At 38.8% G+C, this 21032-nt stretch overlaps 1 protein-coding gene across 2 annotated transcripts in view; it reads right to left on the reverse strand.

Moving 5' to 3' along the window:
* Positions 1-21032, reverse strand: part of LOC142158151 (T cell receptor alpha chain MC.7.G5-like) — a 350867-nt gene that overhangs the window by 166032 nt on the left and 163803 nt on the right. Inside the window, exons 1-2 of one of the 2 annotated variants that reach the window (XM_075211860.1) lie at positions 4988-5071; positions 4582-4856 (exon numbers count right to left, since the gene is read on the reverse strand). The exons of the other annotated variant lie outside the window; for it this stretch is intronic. Coding sequence (XP_075067961.1) covers positions 4582-4856; positions 4988-5030 — 318 coding nt within the window. The 5' untranslated portion in view covers positions 5031-5071. Of the gene's footprint in view, positions 1-4581; positions 4857-4987; positions 5072-21032 lie in introns of those variants that run through there. 2 annotated transcript variants of the gene reach the window in all.

The following is a 21032-nucleotide window of genomic DNA, read 5'->3' on the forward strand; positions in this document are numbered from 1 at the left end:
ATTAATATGGGGACTGCAATGCATGAAGCTTTGAAAAGCTTTGCATTGCACAGAAAGGTAACGCCATTTCAGGATAACATTACATGTCTTTTTCTATGAGATCCTGCTGAAGCCTCACCAGTTTTGCATAATCCTTTACAGTGGAAGTGCTGTGCATCTTCCTAGGCTGCCGGTAAATAGAAAAAATAGATTGCATCAGAGGGGTCACTTTGCTGGGACTCCCAGAGCAGCCCCGGCATAGTACATTTCAGCGGTGCTTAAATATGCATCGTTGTGATATGCAGCGATGCATATTTACTGGCACCACATTATATTAATGTATAGACCCCAAAATGTCTTATTGTTTCATGCTTTTTGCTCTATGCTTAATTATAAGTAATTTAAATCTCTCTCAGTGAATATATAATAAAATGCTTTGTTAGTATGTGAGAGCTACCTGTGTTACCTTACTTATAAGAGACTTTTAATAATATTCCTCCAGACGTAGTATTGCTAGTTTTAGGTTTATGAATATATTTCCTAAGTTTGGGAACCCCCTCCTCATCACCACCACCCTAACATTTTAATACATTAAGCCTAGTAAATGCATTTGGTAAAACTTGCATGATGGTGCTGCCACCATGTGTTAGCTGAGGGGAAACTGCATTAATGTGTGTTTTATCCTCTTAAATGTACAGCAGTATCTCATAATCAATTCAAAATAGAAAAGGAAAATGGCAGTCTATAGTAATGTTTTCTTTTTGGGAGAGGAATGCCCCCCTCACTACCTTCACTTTTAAATAGATGTAGATATAATATTCAGAAGATTATTTTGTCTGATTATGCCCCCTATTAAGATTGATCTTTGTTTTAATGTAAATATTATACATTGATTTATTAGAAGACTCCTTAGGTTTTAAACGTCTCCTTATTCACAAAACCTATTATGAATATATGGGAAGATAATATGATAGTATGAATCCGATGAGGTTAATCCTTCATTATTCTGTAGCACTGTGAAAGCTGTCTTGAGGGATTACATTATACTTTTTTCTGTATAATAAGAGGCTTAATGTTGAGCAATTGGTTGTTTATAGATATTTTTAACTATTCCATCTAGACAAAATATAACAATATAATGCATTATAAAATTTAAACTAAAAGCCTGTAAATCAGATGAAGAAAAAGAAAAGGCTCAACATCTAAAGAGTAAGATTTCTTTGTGACAGTAACATATCAGGCAAACTAATATCTTGTGTGGCACCACTTGTGACACGGGCACACTTCAGGTGATGCACACACAAACACCTTAATTTTTACTTTGTTTTTATTGTCAGGATGGGAAAAGTAGTTCATAACATAAAATTGCACATACTTTCCCTAACGTTAAAGTAACAGAGACCAGCTCCCTAGATACCGGCCACTGCCTGGCATTGGTCATGCTATACAGAAAAATAAGACACTTACTGCTTGCCATCTAATTTTGATCCCTTTAAAATCCAGCCTGATTTTAATCAGCAACTCGATAGATCTGCTCTTACTCAAAAAGTTCCCTCCATAATTTACGACAAGTATGTTGGTAGGGCCTCGAGTCTAAACCTCTAAGACCGACATAGCGATAAGATCTGGCCAGCAAAAACCCCTGCACCCAACCAATGAATCTTATCAGGATGGGGAAAGGATGACCACTCATGGGCCATGTAGTGGCTGGACGCACAGAACATAAAAGATTGACCAACCACCCTTATCCGTGTCGTCACCATTTACACACCTGTAAACGAAACTCCCTTATTTCAAATGATGTCCTGACAGACAAATAATCTAAATATACAGCAAAGAGTTGCTGAGTAGGCGGAGGGGAGTATGGGTGGGGGAAGGGGAAGCGGTAACCCATATGAAGGTAAAAACTCAGAAAAAAACACGGAGGCACGCAACTAATCATGCCTGAGTCCGGGGAAAAAATTGGAAAAATCCCTTCATGTCCTCATTAAAAGTGACAAGCAACAAAGCCTTGGATAACTTAGGGTAGGAGTTGGTCATACAGATTCAAGTAGGACTGATATATGTCTAGGAGGCATCAGGGTTCCATCACCTTAAGTGATTTAATGCTGCTATGGAAGACAAGCCAAAGGAATGCTCCAAATTGAAATTTGTCCAGAGAAGAAAAAGTCCATGTGTATCAAAACATGCGACAACTTCCTTTGGTCCAACAGCTACATAATTCTGACCAAAGGCAACCAGACATATGGTCGGGTCCCCATGTGAAGCAATGTAGACCCAATTCACTTCACCTAACTTGTCCTTCTTGGAGGAGGGTAGTATGGAAGTGGAGGGGGCACTGCAGAGGAATGGGGGTGGCGGAAAATGTGGTATGGAAGCTGGGACAGGGCACTACAGAGGGGGGTGATAGAAGTGGAGGGTGTTTGGAAGCAGACCGGTGATGGCAGTGGAGGGGGTGGATAACGAAAACATGTCATTTCTCTGGGTAGTTTTGCTCGTGGCTCATACAACTGCGAGCAAAAATCAGTGGAGAAATTACCATAGTAACAGTAATAATGCGCAGTCATTACGGTAGTAATTGAATCCACCCTTTAGTATCCTTTTCCCTTCTTCCTGTTGCCCTTTTCCTTAGTGATCCCCCCTCCCCTTTTCCCTTAGATTTCATCTTCATTTCATTCCAGTGCATTACGTGGAACTTTTCACTCATTTGAATATAGTACACCTATTTATGCCCACATTTGGAAGTATCTGCTCCCAGGGCCTCATACAAAAAGTGTGGGGTTTGGTGAGCAAGGAAGTTGCTCGTGGTTGCATATATTTGTGTCAATGACTGCCAGTGCATGCTGGCACATATAGTTCTACAATAACTAAAAAAAACGACATAGATATATATATTTTGTTTGTTTCATGGAGAAATTCCATTCAAGAATCCTGGCCTTGGGAAGATATCCCCAGGGCATGTAGTCTTGTGCTGAGAGACAATGAATAGCAGACTATCAAAATAAGTATTTACAGTAGAAGTAGCAGAAATATTGATGAAAGAAGCACATGAATCCATTTACAGCACAGCGGATGCTAACAGGCCTCTCAAAACTAGTAGACAAGTCAGAATATCATCATCATCAGCAGCAGCAGCAGCTACCGTATTTCCCTATGTATAAGACGCACCTTTTCCCCCAAAATTTTGGGTCTAATAACTGGGTGCGTCTTATACAGGGGTAGTAGCACTTACCCTGTCAGATGACTCCTCTGTCTGGTAAAGTCTTCTCTCTGTCTGATCCTGATGCTGGAAACCCGATTAAGGTCCTCTCTGCGATGTCAGGATGTCCTTTCAGGACCTTGACAATCCTTTCCTTTCAGGACCTAGAGGTCCTGAAAGGAAAGGATTGTCAAGGTCCTGAAAGGACATCTGGACATCGCAGAGAGGACCTTAATCGGGTTTCCAGCATCAGGATCAGACAGAGAGAAGACAGAAGACTTTACCAGACAGAGGAATCATATGACAGGGTAAGTCAGAATTCACTATAGCATTGTCTCTCCTCTGTATAAGCTGCACAAATACTCTGTGAAAAAATTGAGGATAATGTTTATCCTCAATTTTTTCACATGATTTATATAGGTGCGTCTTATGCAGTGGAGCGTCCTATACATGGGGAAATACGGTATTTATATAGCACCACCAATTCTGCAGCACTGTACTAAGAACTCAGTAAGTACTAAGTACTGAGGTCTCTGCTCCATTGGAGCTTTGAGTCTAAATTCCCTAAGACACACACACACTCACACATATACACACACACACACACACACACACACACACACGCTAAGGTCAACCGGTATGCTTTTGGAATGTGGGAGGAAACCGGAGCAGCTGGAGGAGCAACAGGCAAACACAGGGAGAACATACAAAATAATAGAATACTAAAACATCTTAAAGGGATGCTGGTTATGTCATTAACTAAATTATTAATTTCATCCCTATTAACAGGAGTAGTTCCAGAGTACTGGAACATTTCAAGCGCAGTCCCACAAAAGTGCAAGCAGAAAAGGCTGGCAACTACAGACCAGTGAGTCTGACATCAATAATGAGGAAATTGATGGAAATACTACTGAAAGAAAGATTTGTAGACAATCTCAAACTAAGCAGCTTACAAGATCAAAAGCTGCATGGATATACTGGGTGATTATTTAATAGTTGAAGGTGGAGCTGTAGATGATGCTTGTGTAGATTTCCGTAAGGCCTTTGACAATGTCTCACATCAAACACTAATAAACAAATTGGATACAAAGGTAATTAAGTGGATAAAATATTGTCTAGGGGATATACCTGCTGCTGTTTATCTCTAAGGTGTGATTAGTAGACAGAGTTGTAGTAAACGGTATACACTGAAACAAAGGGAGAGGTTACTGTACCCATAGAGTGTACTAAGGATCTGTACTTGGACCAGTCCTCCATAATAATCTTATTGGTGACATTACTACATATAGAATCATTATTATATCTTTATAGACCAGGATAAACTAATGTGACAGGAGCAGTATGAGACACACAGAGAGTTATGTGACAGGTGAGCTGTGCAGTTTATTAACTGTGTCACTGACTGCACAGAAATACACGCCAGAGTCAGTCAGTTCAACTTGCTCTTTCTTCAGGTGGAAGGATGTTTTGCTTTTATCATGCTCAGCTGAAAATCCTTTGTGATCTTTCTGTGTCAGGTAATGTATCAGTAATACAGGAGCTTCACCAGGGTACTGTACATACCAAAAAAGCTCAGGTGAGCCAGAAACTTTATATGTACATTCCAAATATACAGAATCTCCTGGGAGGACAGTCAGAGGTGCTGATGTTTGGTTTATGGATTGTGCATTATTTCCCCCTACAAATAAAGATTTAACATTATTAATTCATCCACCAATATATAATATATAATATGTATATATTTTCATTGATTCCTCATCCACATTTATACAGCGCAGTCTGCATCCATTTAAATATTTTGTCATTTACCTATTAGCAGAGCCCAGGTAAGAATAAATGTAACAGAATACATGATGCGTTATGTACTGTTCTACAAACAGTATGCCAGGTTATGAGCTACAAGTGCTTATGTAAATGTAGACGAGGTTTGCCTTGTGTCATGTGATCTGTACCACATCCTGAAAAAGAAATGTTCTTAATGAGTTGACACACATTTTATACTTCACCATTTTTTTGTGCTTTTAAAGTTCCTTTCAAACTGATTTGAAAATCCAGGATTTCTCCTGCCATAACTCACTTAGCGTTTGTCTTTGCAGTTCCCATAGATTAATATGGGGACTGCAATGCATGAAGCTTTGAAAAGCTTTGCATTGCACAGAAAGGTAACGCCATTTCAGGATAACATTACATGTCTTTTTCTATGAGATCCTGCTGAAGCCTCGCCAGTTTCGCATAATCCCTTACAGTGGAAGTGCTGTGCATCTTCCTAGGCTGCCGGTAAATAGAAAAAATAGATTGCATCAGAGGGGTCACTTTGCTGGGACTCCCAGAGCAGCCCCGGCATAGTACATTTTAGCGGTGCTTAAATATGCATCGTTGTGATATGCAGCGATGCATATTTACTGGCACCACATTATATTAATGTATAGACCCCAAAATGTCTTATTGTTTCATGCTTTTTGCTCTATGCTTAATTATAAGTAATTTAAATCTCTCTCAGTGTAAATATAATAAAATGCTTTGTTAGTATGTGAGAGCTACCTGTGTTACCTCACTTATAAGAGACTTTTAATAATATTCCTCCAGACGTAGTATTGCTAGTTTTAGGTTTATGAATATATTTCCTAAGTTTGGAAACCCCCTCCTCATCACCACCACCCTAACATTTTAATACATTAAGCCTAGTAAATGCATTTGGTAAAACTTGCATGATGGTGCTGCCACCATGTGTTAGCTGAGGGGAAACTGCATTAATGTGTGTTTTATCCTCTTAAATGTACAGCAGTATCTCGTAATCAATTCAAAATAGAAAAGGAAAATGGCAGTCTATAGTAATGTTTTCTTTTTGGGAGAGGAATGCCCCCCTCACTACCTTCACTTTTAAATAGATGTAGATATAATATTCAGAAGATTATTTTGTCTGATTATGCCCCCTATTAAGATTGATCTTTGTTTTAATGTAAATATTATACATTGATTTATTAGAAGACTCCTTAGGTTTTAAACTTCTCCTTATTCACAAAACCTATTATGAATATATGGGAAGATAATATGATAGTATGAATCCGATGAGGTTAATCCTTCATTATTCTGTAGCACTGTGAAAGCTGTCTTGAGGGATTACATTATACTTTTTTCTGTATAATAAGAGGCTTAATGTTGAGCAATTGGTTGTTTATAGATATTTTTAACTATTCCATCTAGACAAAATATAACAATATAATGCATTATAAAATTTAAACTAAAAGCCTGTAAATCAGATGAAGAAAAAGAAAAGGCTCAACATCTAAAGAGTAAGATTTCTTTGTGACAGTAACATATCAGGCAAACTGATATCTTGTGTGGCACCACTTGTGACACGGGCACACTTCAGGTGATGCACACACAAACACCTTAATTTTTACTTTGTTTTTATTGTCAGGATGGGAAAAGTAGTTCATAACATAAAATTGCACATACTTTCCCTAACGTTAAAGTAACAGAGACCAGCTCCCTAGATACCGGCCACTGCCTGGCATTGGTCATGCTATACAGAAAAATAAGACACTTACTGCTTGCCATCTAATTTTGATCCCTTTAAAATCCAGCCTGATTTTAATCAGCAACTCGATAGATCTGCTCTTACTCAAAAAGTTCCCTCCATAATTTACGACAAGTATGTTGGTAGGGCCTCGAGTCTAAACCTCTAAGACCGACATAGCGATAAGATCTGGCCAGCAAAAACCCCTGCACCCAACCAATGAATCTTATCAGGATGGGGAAAGGATGACCACTCATGGGCCATGTAGTGGCTGGACGCACAGAACATAAAAGATTGACCAACCACCCTTATCCGTGTCGTCACCATTTACACACCTGTAAATGAAACTCCCTTATTTCAAATGATGTCCTGACAGACAAATAATCTAAATATACAGCAAAGAGTTGCTGAGTAGGCGGAGGGGAGTATGGGTGGGGGAAGGGGAAGCGGTAACCCATATGAAGGTAAAAACTCAGAAAAAAACACGGAGGCACGCAACTAATCATGCCTGAGTCCGGGGAAAAAATTGGAAAAATCCCTTCATGTCCTCATTAAAAGTGACAAGCAACAAAGCCTTGGATAACTTAGGGTAGGAGTTGGTCATACAGATTCAAGTAGGACTGATATATGTCTAGGAGGCATCAGGGTTCCATCACCTTAAGTGATTTAATGCTGCTATGGAAGACAAGCCAAAGGAATGCTCCAAATTGAAATTTGTCCAGAGAAGAAAAAGTCCATGTGTATCAAAACATGCGACAACTTCCTTTGGTCCAACAGCTACATAATTCTGACCAAAGGCAACCAGACATATGGTCGGGTCCCCATGTGAAGCAATGTAGACCCAATTCCCTTCACCTAACTTGTCCTTCTTGGAGGAGGGTAGTATGGAAGTGGAGGGGGCACTGCAGAGGAATGGGGGTGGCGGAAAATGTGGTATGGAAGCTGGGACAGGGCACTACAGAGGGGGGTGATAGAAGTGGAGGGTGTTTGGAAGCAGACCGGTGATGGCAGTGGAGGGGGTGGATAACGAAAACATGTCATTTCTCTGGGTAGTTTTGCTCGTGGCTCATACAACTGCGAGCAAAAATCAGTGGAGAAATTACCATAGTAACAGTAATAATGCGCAGTCATTACGGTAGTAATTGAATCCACCCTTTAGTATCCTTTTCCCTTCTTCCTGTTGCCCTTTTCCTTAGTGATCCCCCCTCCCCTTTTCCCTTAGATTTCATCTTCATTTCATTCCAGTGCATTACGTGGAACTTTTCACTCATTTGAATATAGTACACCTATTTATGCCCACATTTGGAAGTATCTGCTCCCAGGGCCTCATACAAAAAGTGTGGGGTTTGGTGAGCAAGGAAGTTGCTCGTGGTTGCATATATTTGTGTCAATGACTGCCAGTGCATGCTGGCACATATAGTTCTACAATAACTAAAAAAAACGACATAGATATATATATTTTGTTTGTTTCATGGAGAAATTCCATTCAAGAATCCTGGCCTTGGGAAGATATCCCCAGGGCATGTAGTCTTGTGCTGAGAGACAATGAATAGCAGACTATCAAAATAAGTATTTACAGTAGAAGTAGCAGAAATATTGATGAAAGAAGCACATGAATCCATTTACAGCACAGCGGATGCTAACAGGCCTCTCAAAACTAGTAGACAAGTCAGAATATCATCATCAGCAGCAGCAGCAGCAGCTACCGTATTTCCCCATGTATAAGACGCACCTTTTCCCCCAAAATTTTGGGTCTAATAACTGGGTGCGTCTTATACAGGGGTAGTAGCACTTACCCTGTCAGATGACTCCTCTGTCTGGTAAAGTCTTCTCTCTGTCTGATCCTGATGCTGGAAACCCCATTAAGGTCCTCTCTGCGATGTCAGGATGTCCTTTCAGGACCTTGACAATCCTTTCCTTTCAGGACCTAGAGGTCCTGAAAGGAAAGGATTGTCAAGGTCCTGAAAGGACATCTGGACATCGCAGAGAGAACCTTAATCGGGTTTCCAGCATCAGGATCAGACAGAGAGAAGACAGAAGACTTTACCAGACAGAGGAATCATCTGACAGGGTAAGTCAGAATTCACTATAGCGTTGTCTCTCCTCTGTATAAGCTGCACAAATACTCTGTGAAAAAATTGAGGATAATGTTTATCCTCAATTTTTTCACATGATTTATATAGGTGCGTCTTATGCAGTGGAGCGTCCTATACATGGGGAAATACGGTATTTATATAGCACCACCAATTCTGCAGCACTGTACTAAGAACTCAGTAAGTACTAAGTACTGAGGTCTCTGCTCCATTGGAGCTTTGAGTCTAAATTCCCTAAGACACACACACACTCACACATATACACACACACACACACACACACACACACGCTAAGGTCAACCGGTATGCTTTTGGAATGTGGGAGGAAACCGGAGCAGCTGGAGGAGCAACAGGCAAACACAGGGAGAACATACAAAATAATAGAATACTAAAATATCTTAAAGGGATGCTGGTTATGTCATTAACTAAATTATTATTTCCATCCCTATTAACAGGAGTAGTTCCAGAGTACTGGAACATTTCAAGCGCAGTCCCACAAAAGTGCAAGCAGAAAAGGCTGGCAACTATAGACCAGTGAGTCTGACATTAATAATGAGGAAATTGATGGAAATACTACTGAAAGAAAGATTTGTAGACAATCTCAAACTAAGCAGCTTACAAGATCAAAAGCTGCATGGATATACTGGGTGATTATTTAATAGTTGAAGGTGGAGCTGTAGATGATGCTTGTGTAGATTTCCGTAAGGCCTTTGACAATGTCTCACATCAAACACTAATAAACAAATTGGATACAAAGGTAATTAAGTGGATAAAATATTGTCTAGGGGATATACCTGCTGCTGTTTATCTCTAAGGTGTGATTAGTAGACAGAGTTGTAGTAAACGGTATACACTGAAACAAAGGGAGAGGTTACTGTACCCATAGAGTGTACTAAGGATCTGTACTTGGACCAGTCCTCCATAATAATCTTATTGGTGACATTACTACATATAGAATCATTATTATATCTTTATAGACCAGGATAAACTAATGTGACAGGAGCAGTATGAGACACACAGAGAGTTATGTGACAGGTGAGCTGTGCAGTTTATTCACTGTGTCACTGACTGCACAGAAATACACGCCAGAGTCAGTCAGTTCAACTTGCTCTTTCTTCAGGTGGAAGGATGATTTGCTTTTATCATGTTCAGCTGAAAATCCTTTGTATTCTTTCTGTGTCAGGTAATGTATCAGTAGTACAGGAGCTTTACCAGGATACTGTACATACCAATAAAGATAAGGTGTACTAGAAACTTTATATGTACATTCCAAAAATACAGAATCTCCTGGGAGGACAGTCTGTGGTGCTGATGTTTGGTTTATGGATTGCGCATTATTTCTCCCTGCAAATAAAGTATCAGCATTAATAATTCATTCACCAAAATATAATATATAATATGTATATATCTTCATTGATTCTTCATCCACATGTATACAGCGAAGTCCGCACCCTTTTAAAATTTTTAGCAATCTATTTTATTTACCGATTAGCAGAGCCCAGGAGAAAATAAATGTAATTGGATGCATGATGTGTTATGTACTGTTCTACCAACAGTATGACAGGATATGGGCTAGAAGTGCTTATAAAAATGTAGATGAGGTCTGTCTTGTGTCATGTGATCTGTACCACTTCCTGAAAAACAAATGTTCTTAATGAGTTGACACACATTTTATACTTCACCATTTTATTGGGCTTTTAAAGTTTCTTTCAAACTGATTTGCTAAATTTCAGAGCACAGATGGATGTTTTAAAAGAGGATAGACTCAATCGTTCATGAATCTACTTGGTTTAAGATGTTCCTAATATCTTCTAACCTCAAAATCAAATGAATGGATGGAATACAATTAAAAACATTTGCCCAAGACCTCATCCAAGCATAAGTTTTTACCATAAACCTAGATCAAAATGTGAAAGTGTCAAAACCATACTTGCCCACTCTCCCGGATTTTCCGGGAGACTCCCGCATTTTGCGAGAGTCTCCCGGACTCCCGGGCGAGTGTGGCAATCTCCCGAATTCTGCCCACTTCACTAGGAAGTGCCCCACTTCCTAGTGAAGTGGGCAGAATTAGATCCCAAACGCCGCGATTCCCAGTGAATCGCGGCGTTTAGCCCCGCCCCCCGCTGTCAAATGACGCGATTTGCGTCATTACGTCGCGGAGGCAGGGCCAAAATGACGCGATTTCGGCGCTCCGCCGCCTGCACGCCCACCTGCTACAGAGAGTCTCCCGGACACCAACTTAAAAAAGTTGGTAAGTATGGTCAAAACTGCTCAGCATTTATCTGCTACAGTTTACATGTTTTGCTGGCGGAACTTGGCCTTATGTCTTCCCAGTCCTACCCCAGTACAGTGCAGAATGGTGATGCAGATAAAATTGTACCACTGCACTTCACACCTTTGTTAAATGGTCTGTTGTTGCAACTTTCCTCATCTCTAATTTTACTACAATGTATATATAGAGAACACTTATAGGTAGGGTAGTGGTTATAATCAGTGGTCAAAGTGGAAATTTAGAAGTGGTGGTATGCAAAATGTGAATTGAATTTGATAGTTTGAAATTAACTTTATAACTCCCCAGACACCACTTAGCATTAAGCCTCTGGGTCCAAAACCTTAAGCTGTAATAACAATCATTACACACAATAACACAACACACATATAATATAAACACAGAAAACTTGGCCTATCTTGTCCCTAGCCAATTTTCCCTCAATACCTAACCGTTTTCCAACGTTTTAGGACAGGGATCCATTTTTCAGCTAACACAATGGGGGCTTTTCTCAGCATAGTGGTCTCCATTATGTGCATAGTCTGTTTTTCCTTATTTTCCACATAGCCTTATGTCTGCTACCTTTTTCTTATATGACTTCCACACATCCTACTTGGCTATTTGCATTATATCTCTCTCCTAGGTGCTTCCTCTCTTCCTCTTCCCAGCACTCTTTCCTGTCTGCAGGAATCTTTCTTCTGCAGGCTCCTCTCACACACCCACTTGCCTTATGTCTGTCTTTCTTTCATCACTCATGGTTCCCTTGTACTCTGCCCACTATATCTTCCAATTTTCTTATCTAGACCTACATGCTCTTATATCTTCCTTTCTGCTTGTTACCTCAGTCCCCAATTGTTGTGTCCTCAAAACCGCGTGTGATTTTCATAGTACCTCTTATTGTTTTTTGCTCTTGCTTATGCCGTCCGGCTACCAGTTTTTCTTGGCTTAGCTCCCACATTCCAGGTCTCTCTACCCTTGTGTGAGGTTGAATTTGCAGAGGAATTAGTGGAGGAGACTCTCACGGCAGCATCTTCGGCGTTATTACACACCACACCTGGAAAAAGAGTGTTCTATATGTTTAATAGCAAAACTGGTGCAGTGTAAAGTTGCTGACATAAACATCCGCAGAGCTGACGCCTACAGCAGTGGGAGGAGTGGCGGTATTGCATACCGCCGTATTCCAGCCTACTTCAAGCGCTGATTATAATTGTAAAGTGGACATTATACATTTAAGCAGTAGACACTCAAAAAAGTCTAGTTAATAGAGTATTTTCTCACAAAATACCCCTGTTAAGGAAAATCCAGCTAATAAAACAGAAATCTACAGTGTGGAAGTCCCTGATTCTTGGACAAGAGACTCAATTGGGCAGCATGGTGGCTAAGTGATTAGCACTTCTGCCTTACAGCACTGGGGTCATGAGTTCATTTCCCGACTATGGCCTTATCTGGGAGGAGTTTGTATGTTCTCCCCGTGTTTGCGTGAGTTTCCTCCGGGTGCTCTGGTTTCCTCCCACACTCCAAAAACATACTAGTAGGTTAATTGGCTGCTAACAGATTGACCCTAGTCTCTGTGTCTGTGTGTGTTAGAGAATTTAGACTGTAAGCCCCAATGGGGCAGGGACTGATGTGAGTGAGTTACCTGTACAGCGCTGCGGAATTAGTGGCGCTATATAAACAAAATGGTAATAATAATGATAATTCCTTTTTCTATTAATACAAACATGTATCACAAGGGGTCTATGCATTAAAGTGCGGTGAGCCATTAAAACAAAGAAAACATCAGTTTTCTTCGTTAAATAGCCATTGTAAAATGCATGAAGGGCTTTCCTTCAATGATTAATATCGGGACTGCTAAATTCTGCACTGCATGAAGCTTTGATCAGCTCTGCATTGCGCAGAAATGTAACACCATTTCAGTAAGGCGTTACCTGTCATTTCCTATGGGATCCTGCTGAAGCCTCGCTGGTTTCGCAGAATCCCTTACAGTGAAAGTGCTATGCGCATGCGCATAGCACTTCTTCCTTTCACTGGCAGCGCTAGGCTGCCGGTAAATAGGAAAAATAGATTAAACCAGAGGGGTCACTTCACTGGGACTGAAAAAATAGCCCCAAAATGGTGCATTTCAGTGGTGCATATTTACTGGCACCACATTATATTAATGCATAGACCCAAAAATTACTTATTGTTCCATGCTTTTTGCTATATGCTTAATTATAAGTAATTAAATCTCTCTCAGTCTAAATATAATAAAATGCTTTGTTGGTGTGTGAGAGCTACCTGTGTTACCTCACTTATAAGGGACTTTTAATAGTATTCATCCCCAGGTAGTATTGCTAGTTTTAGGTTTATGAATATATTTCCTAGGTTTGGGAAACCCCTGCTCATGAACACCACCCTAAAAATCTAATACATTAAGCCTAGTAAATGTGTTTTTGGTAAAACTTGCATGATGCTGCTGCCACCATGTGTTAGCTGAGGGGAAACTGCATTAATGTGTGTTTTATCCTCTTAAATGTACAGCAGTGTCCTGTAATCAATTCAAAATAGAAAAGAAAATGTCAGTCTATAGTAATGTTTTCTTTTTGGAAGAGGAAGTTCTTGATGATCCGATAAATGATTGATTTAGGTGTAATCTTACTAGCAGCAATATTCTTACCTGTGTAGCCCTTTTTGTGTAAATCAATGATGACTACACATGTTTCCTTACAGATAACCATGGTTAACAGAGGAAGAAGAATGATTTCAAGCACCGGCCTCCTTTTAAAACTTCCAGGGCTAGATTTACTAAACTGCGGGTTTGAAAAAGTGGAGATGTTGCCTATAGCAACCAATCAGATTCTAGCTTTCATTTTGTAGAATGCACTAAATAAATCACAGCTAGAATCTGATTGGTTGCTATAGGCAACATCTCCACTTTTTTCAAAACCGCCGTTTAATAAATATACCCCCAGTCTGTTATTCAGCATGACAGAGTGATCTCCAGCCTTGTCCTTGTCAACACTCCTGTGTTAATGAGAGAATCACTGACCTGATGTCAGCTGTTCCTGTTGTGGCAGGGCTGAAATGCAGTGGAAATGCGGTTTTTGGGATAAAGTTCATTGTAATGGCAAAGAGGGACTTGAAATGAATTGCAATTCATCTGATCACTCTGGAGTATATGCAAATTGCCATCATAAAAACTGAGGCAGCAGACTTTGTGAAAAATAATATTTGTCTCATTCTCAAAACTTTTAGCCTTGGCTGTACACACACACAAGCATATTGCGTTTCAGTGAGTTCGGCTATAGGGCCTCTATTGTCAAATCCATCATATCTCTCTGTTACATAAACATTTTTACTAGAGATGCTCACTGACCCCCGTGTTTTGGTTTTGTTTTTGGTTTTGGATCTGTATACCTTCATGTTTTGGTTTTGGTTTTGCAAAACCACCCTTTCGTGTTTTGGTTTTGGTTTTGTTTGGTTTTGTTTTGCTATTTTGATTAAAAATCAATGTTTTTGGGCATAAAATAACCTAATTTAGTGCTCCACTTGTTTCCTGGATAAGTAAGGTAATTCTAAAGCTAATAAATTAGGAAAAAAATCAGTTTAATCCCTGGTAGGCCGTCCTTAATTCTCCACACCACCGTCTTTGGGTGTATATTACACCCTCCACTTGTAGTTGAATAGAAAAAAAGCAGCCTGCATAGACTGTGGAATTAGAAAGTAAAAATAAATGGACCACGGTAGTTTGGTGGCTATCTATGCCCCCCCCCCCTCGCCCTCCACTTGTAGTTGAATAGAAAAAAAGCAGCCTGCATAGACTGTGGAATTGGAAAGCAAAAATAAATGGCCCAAGGTAGTTTGGTATCTGTCTGCATCAGACCCCCTCTCCACTAGGAGTAAAATAGTAAACTATTCAGCCGTTATAGAGTCTAGAATATAAATAGAAATTGAGAGAGGCAATTTGGTATCTGTCTGCATCATAATCATCAACATCATCATTAGTGCCCTCGTCACCTACACAAATCTCCCCCTCATCCTCTTCTAATTCAAAAGTGGCATCCTCAATTGGTGTATCACCGACTACACTTGGGCTGTTAAGGCACACATCAGCAGAACTGCTGAAAGGAACCTTCTTTATGGGTACACTGTCACTAACAGAATGCTCACGATTAGACATACCACTGGTGGATGGACTCTCCCCAGGGATTGGTGTCATTTCTGATTCAGAGCATACATTATCCTCTAATGCCTTACTGTTTTCTTGCAGCTCGGCTTTCACGCGTAACAGTACTTGTGCACCACTTTTAGACTCCAAATTACTTGGTTTTGCTTTGTCACGAGTGTCCGTACAAGAAAAAGGCTCAGTAACATTTTTTGATCTGCCACTAATAGAGAAAGGCCAAGGCCTCATTCTTTCTTTGCCACTGCGTGTGTAGAATGGCATGTTGGCAATTTTTTTTTATCGGCAGTTAACTTTTCCTCAGTTACACTTCTTTTGCGCTTCAACGCGGTAAATTTTTTTTGGGTGTGTGTTTTTTTGACTGATTTCAAAAGACTGTGTAGTTTGACATCGCCTTTCCCAGATGACGTACTGGGAACACTACCATCAGGACTGGTGACAGAACCTGGTTGCTGATTCTGCTCATATGTGGACTGCTTAGAATCCATTATGAGCCCTACGCACTTGTAGTGCTACAAATTGTTTTAGATACTGCTGACAAATATGACTTTTGAGAGCCAGAAATATTAATGCAAAAGAATGGGGGACACCCCAAAAGCACTTGGGAGTGCTAAGTATTATATTTTAAGTCTGCTGACAAATAGGACTTTTGACAGCCAGAAATATTAATGCAAAAGAATGGGGGACACCCCGAAAGCACTTGGTAGTTCTAAATATTATATTTTAAGTCTGCTGACAAATAGGACTTTTGACAGCCAGAAATATTAATGCAAAAGAATGGGGGACACCCCAAAGCACTTGTAGTGCCAAATTTTGAAAAAAAAGACTCCTCTATCCTCCTCTCTTCTCTATCAATTGTAATCAGAATTGTAATCAGAATTGTAATGAGAATTGTATTCTCTGTCCCTGCTCTAATCAGCCTGTGACTACACCCTGCTCTCTCCCTCTGTCAAATGGCGATGGATTGCTGTGGAGGCAGGTATTTATCATTTTTAAATATCGCGAGAACTGAGCCCCGACGATGTCACAATGATGTTCGGCCTCGATTTGGATTCCGAGCGGGCGGGAGAGTACCTAGCCTGCTTGGCTCGGTACTCGGATAGGCAAAGTTCGGGTGGGTTCGGTTTTCGGGGAACCGAGCCCGCCCATCTCTAATTTTTACACACTGATGAACTTTTGTATTCTGGGTAGATTATCTATTTGAAATATCCATACATTTTTAAACACTTTTTATGAATTTGTAAATTCTTTCCCTCACTAGCCTGGGTATCACCCCATACTCATGTCTCAGGGAACGTTACATTTCTATATTTGTATTAGTATAATTGCACAGGTCAAAACAGATGCTAAGCTTGAAAAATCATAAGAGACTAGAAATGGTCTAAGGCACAATGCAAAATCTTACAGTGCGTCTGAAGGTCTCATGCTGTAGTGAACAACAGCATTGTTCTTAGTTGTATTCCTGGAATATTATACTTATTGTGATGTCCTGGAGGCTTATAAATTGTTACAAAGTAGTACAGCTCTACTTAATTATAAAAAAAAGTCACTCAGGTAAATTTAAATAAATATAACAGACATCAGTGTAGGACTGTCCAGAAGGGGAAAATGTTGGCATAAATTGGTCAGGTTAACAACTTAACATATATTGCAATATATGGAACTAATATTACCTGTTTTTAATGCACAGTACAGCTTGAAGTCGTTAGAACAGCCTTAATGGTGTATTTGGTGAGCGTAGATCATCAATGTTTTTTTGTTTAAACAATGTGGGGACACCCTTTTTGCACCCCATTTAGTACATGTTGGGTATTGAGGATGATTTTTTTGTTTATATAATGTGATCCCATTTGTCTTGCACCCATTTCTGTTCCTTGGGAGAGGACTTTCCATTAAAAACTGTGTGTATAGCAATGATCATGTTAAGGTTCAGAATTACTTAATGGTTATATTTAGTGTAGGACTGTCCAGAAGGGGAAGACTTTGGCGTGAGTTGGTCAGTTTAGCATATATTGCAATATGTGGAACTAACATTGTTATACAGAACATAGCTTGAAGTAGTTAGAACAGCCTTAATTGTGCATTTGAGTTCAGAGCATCAATGTTTTTTTTGTTTATACAATGTGGGCACAGCCCTCTCATAATCCTATTTGTACATGGTGAGTGCAGAGGATCAATGACCAGTAATGTGGATTTTCCTAGTAGATGATGGAGACAGCTCTAACAGTTGTACCCTTGGAATCTGGGAGTATTACAAATATTACCAGAAATACTCTCTGTAATTGTACACTTAAATTTAAAGTTGATATTTGTGTGCTCCATGAAAAACAGTCAGTATTTAACTTATGTGCAAAATAGAAAACGTACAATTTTTTTTTACTTAACTTTCCTTAATGAATCAGACCCAATATCACTGAATACTGAGCTACAATTATAATATACATTTTGGAATTGAAGTACTCTTTACTGTTAACTTTAAACTTAAAAAGCACATAAAAGATAATAAATAAAACAAAGAAAGATATATTTTATTGTTCACTTAGTCAATATTGAAAATAGGAACATTTCCAGACACAAAGGGACATCTCTCCCTGGAAAGTAAGAACCAATAAGTATTGTTCTACAGTATGTTAGTATGGTTCTACAGTATGTTACTATGGTTCTATAGCATGTTACTATGGTTCTACAGTATGTTACTATGGTTCTATAGCATGTTACTATGGTTCTACAGTATGTTAGTATGGTTCTATAGCATGTTAGTATGGTTCTACAGTATGTTAGTATGGTTCTACAGCATGTTAGTATGGTTCTACAGTATGTTAGTATGGTTCTATAGCATGTTAGTATAGTTCTACAGTATGTTACTATGGTTCTATAGCATGTTAGTATGGTTCTACAGTATGTTAGTATGGTTCTACAGTATGTTACTATGGTTCTACAGTATGTTAGTATGGTTCTACAGTATGCTAGTATGGTTCTACAGTATGCTAGTATGGTTCTACAGTATGTTAGTATGGTTCTACAGTATGCTAGTATGGTTCTACAGTATGTTAGTATGGTTCTACAGTATGTTACTATGGTTCTACAGTATGTTAGTATGGTTCTACAGTATGCTAGTATGGTTCTACAGTATGCTAGTATGGTTCTACAGTATGTTAGTATGGTTCTATAGCATGTTAGTATGGTTCTATAGCATGTTAATATTAGACACATCTTTAACATCTTTAAAAATACATTAGGTGAAAAACAAATAGTGAATTTAAAAACGGTGTATTCCACTAGGAGAAAATATTTTATATATAAAACATATAATGAAACCACACTATAGTAAGTAAAATAGAAATAAATTGTATATTGGTGTATATGCTGCATATGGTTGTTCTTCAAGTATTTGATATGGAACATTATACATCTTAACAGATTGAATAACATATGTCTTAAATCATTCTTATGTGTCTCTAAAACCAAATAATGAAGTAATAGAGAAGCATGAGACAAACACAGAGTTATGTGACAGGTGAGCTGTGCAGTTTATTCACTGTGTCTCTCACTGCACAGAAATACACGCCAGAGTCAGTCAGATCAACTTGCTCTTTCTTTAGGTGGAAGGATGATTTGCTTTTTTCATGCTCGGCTGAAAATTCTTTGTACTTTGTCTGTGTCAGGTCATTGATCAGCATTGTAGGCTCTTTACCATTATACTGAACATACCAAAAAGGATAAGGATTGCCAGAAGCTTTATATGTACATTCCAATAATACAGAATCTCCTGCGTGGACATTCAGGGGTGCTGATGTCTGGTTTACAGACTGTGCGTTACTTCCTCCTGCAAATACAGCGATAGCATTAGCAACTAACCCTTGACATACTGTATGTGTAATGCATATGGTCTTACCAATCACTTATCATAGTTAAATGCATTATAATCACAACCAATCTTTTATTCTATTGAAAAAATGTGTTTTATTCAAAGTATTACATATACAAACCCATTAAAAAAGTCTCAGAGAGGATAAATATGATGATGAAATTCATGACTTATTAATTTCCACTTTTAGAATCTATTTGTGTCTATATATGAAGCGAAGAGAACAAAAGATGTGAAAGTCCTTATGATCATCGGATTTATATCTTTTCTCTATGTCACTTCCTGGAAAAAATGTGTCATTTCATCTGTGACCAAACAGAAAGAGAGATCTCACATTGTCACTGGCTGCCACTTTGGATTTCCAACAACACAAAACACACCTAGAGGAATAAAACACTTGTATATTTTCTTTTCTGTAAACAATTTTTTAAAATCATAACCTGTCAAAGTGTTGTGTGTGCAACTTGCAGCATTCTTTTCTAAAAAAATAGTGGTACCTTCAGGTTTATTTTTTTTTGCCAGCTGACATGATCAGGCTGAATGTGTTAGAAACATTTAGGAGTCAACTGGAAAGATGTTGGGGATATCTAATTAGAAAGGTGTGGACTAAAGTTAAATAAAAATGAAATAATTATGATTGGTTTTCTTTGAATATGTACTATATTTTCATTGTTATAATTGTATTTACTACATGTAAACCACTACAAAAATGAAAAATAGAATCACATAACACAAGTGTCACTTAAAAAGATTATATATAAATAAATGTTGATGATGATGTTTGAAAACCACAGACTTAAGGTATAGAGCATTTGTGCTGAATTTGTGTTGTTATTGGCGCCATCATGTGGTAGTGCATAGTAATATTTCTCAGATGACAGACAGGACACATTTCACTGTGTATGCAATAGTGTATTATTGTAATTTGTTAATTTGTAATTGAGCACATGCTGAAAGCGGCATTCAAGGTTATATATTGAAAAGTGAATATGCAGTATTCTAGCTTTGAAAGAATATATGGTAAGTGCAGACCTGACAATTTATTTATCTATTTTTCTGATAGTCAGACTGTTTATAATACCCTAGCTCAGCAGACAAGATAAGGGGCCGATGTAAACTGGAACACAGAGGGCACCACCCAATTTTATATTATACCATGTGGTGCCAAGACTTTACCATGGAGAAACTAATTATTTAATGTGCACAGTACTATAAAATAAACACTGAGACTTGTAGTTCCACAATTTCCAGAGATCTGCAGGTTGTCCATACAAGTCAAACAGCTTGTAACTATCCAGCTGTTGTACAAAGCGCTTTTTACAGTTCTTGCCCAACTCACCATGCAGTGAATAAATTAGTGATATTCCTAATGTAATTACTACAGTAGGACTAATCAAAAACTACTTTTGGGGAAATTTACTAGGCAGCTGTTTTGCATGTGGTATACACTACAAGTGTTGCCACCATACTAAATGAAATAAAAAATAGTGCCCCTTTTAGAAAAATAATAAAGAGTAGTGTCTCCTTTAGGAAAACAATAAATTAATATTGCAACCTAAAAATGAAATGATTATTCCCATAAATTATAATCATAGGTTATGTCCCTAAAAAAAACTTACCTAAAACCTTCCTTTCTTGATTCAACTTAATCCAATGGGAAGAAAGTAATCCATATGAGAAATTAAGAAGCATCCCTATTGTATGGACCTCTCCTAGCAGAACAATGCCCAGAGCATTAAACTGCCTCTGCTCACTTACCTTCTTCCCATAGTGCATCCTGGTGCCATCTCTTCCCCAGGTAAATGACGCACACACACCCAGCTGTCCACATGAAGTAAATGAAAATGTTATTCATCAAACTAGACCACCTTCTTCCGTTGCTCCATGGTCCAGTTCTGGCACTCATGTGCCAATTGTAGGTGCTTTCGACAGTGGACAGCGG

Source organism: Mixophyes fleayi, chromosome 1 (genome assembly GCF_038048845.1).
Source record: "Mixophyes fleayi isolate aMixFle1 chromosome 1, aMixFle1.hap1, whole genome shotgun sequence".
NCBI lineage: Eukaryota > Metazoa > Chordata > Amphibia > Anura > Limnodynastidae > Mixophyes > Mixophyes fleayi.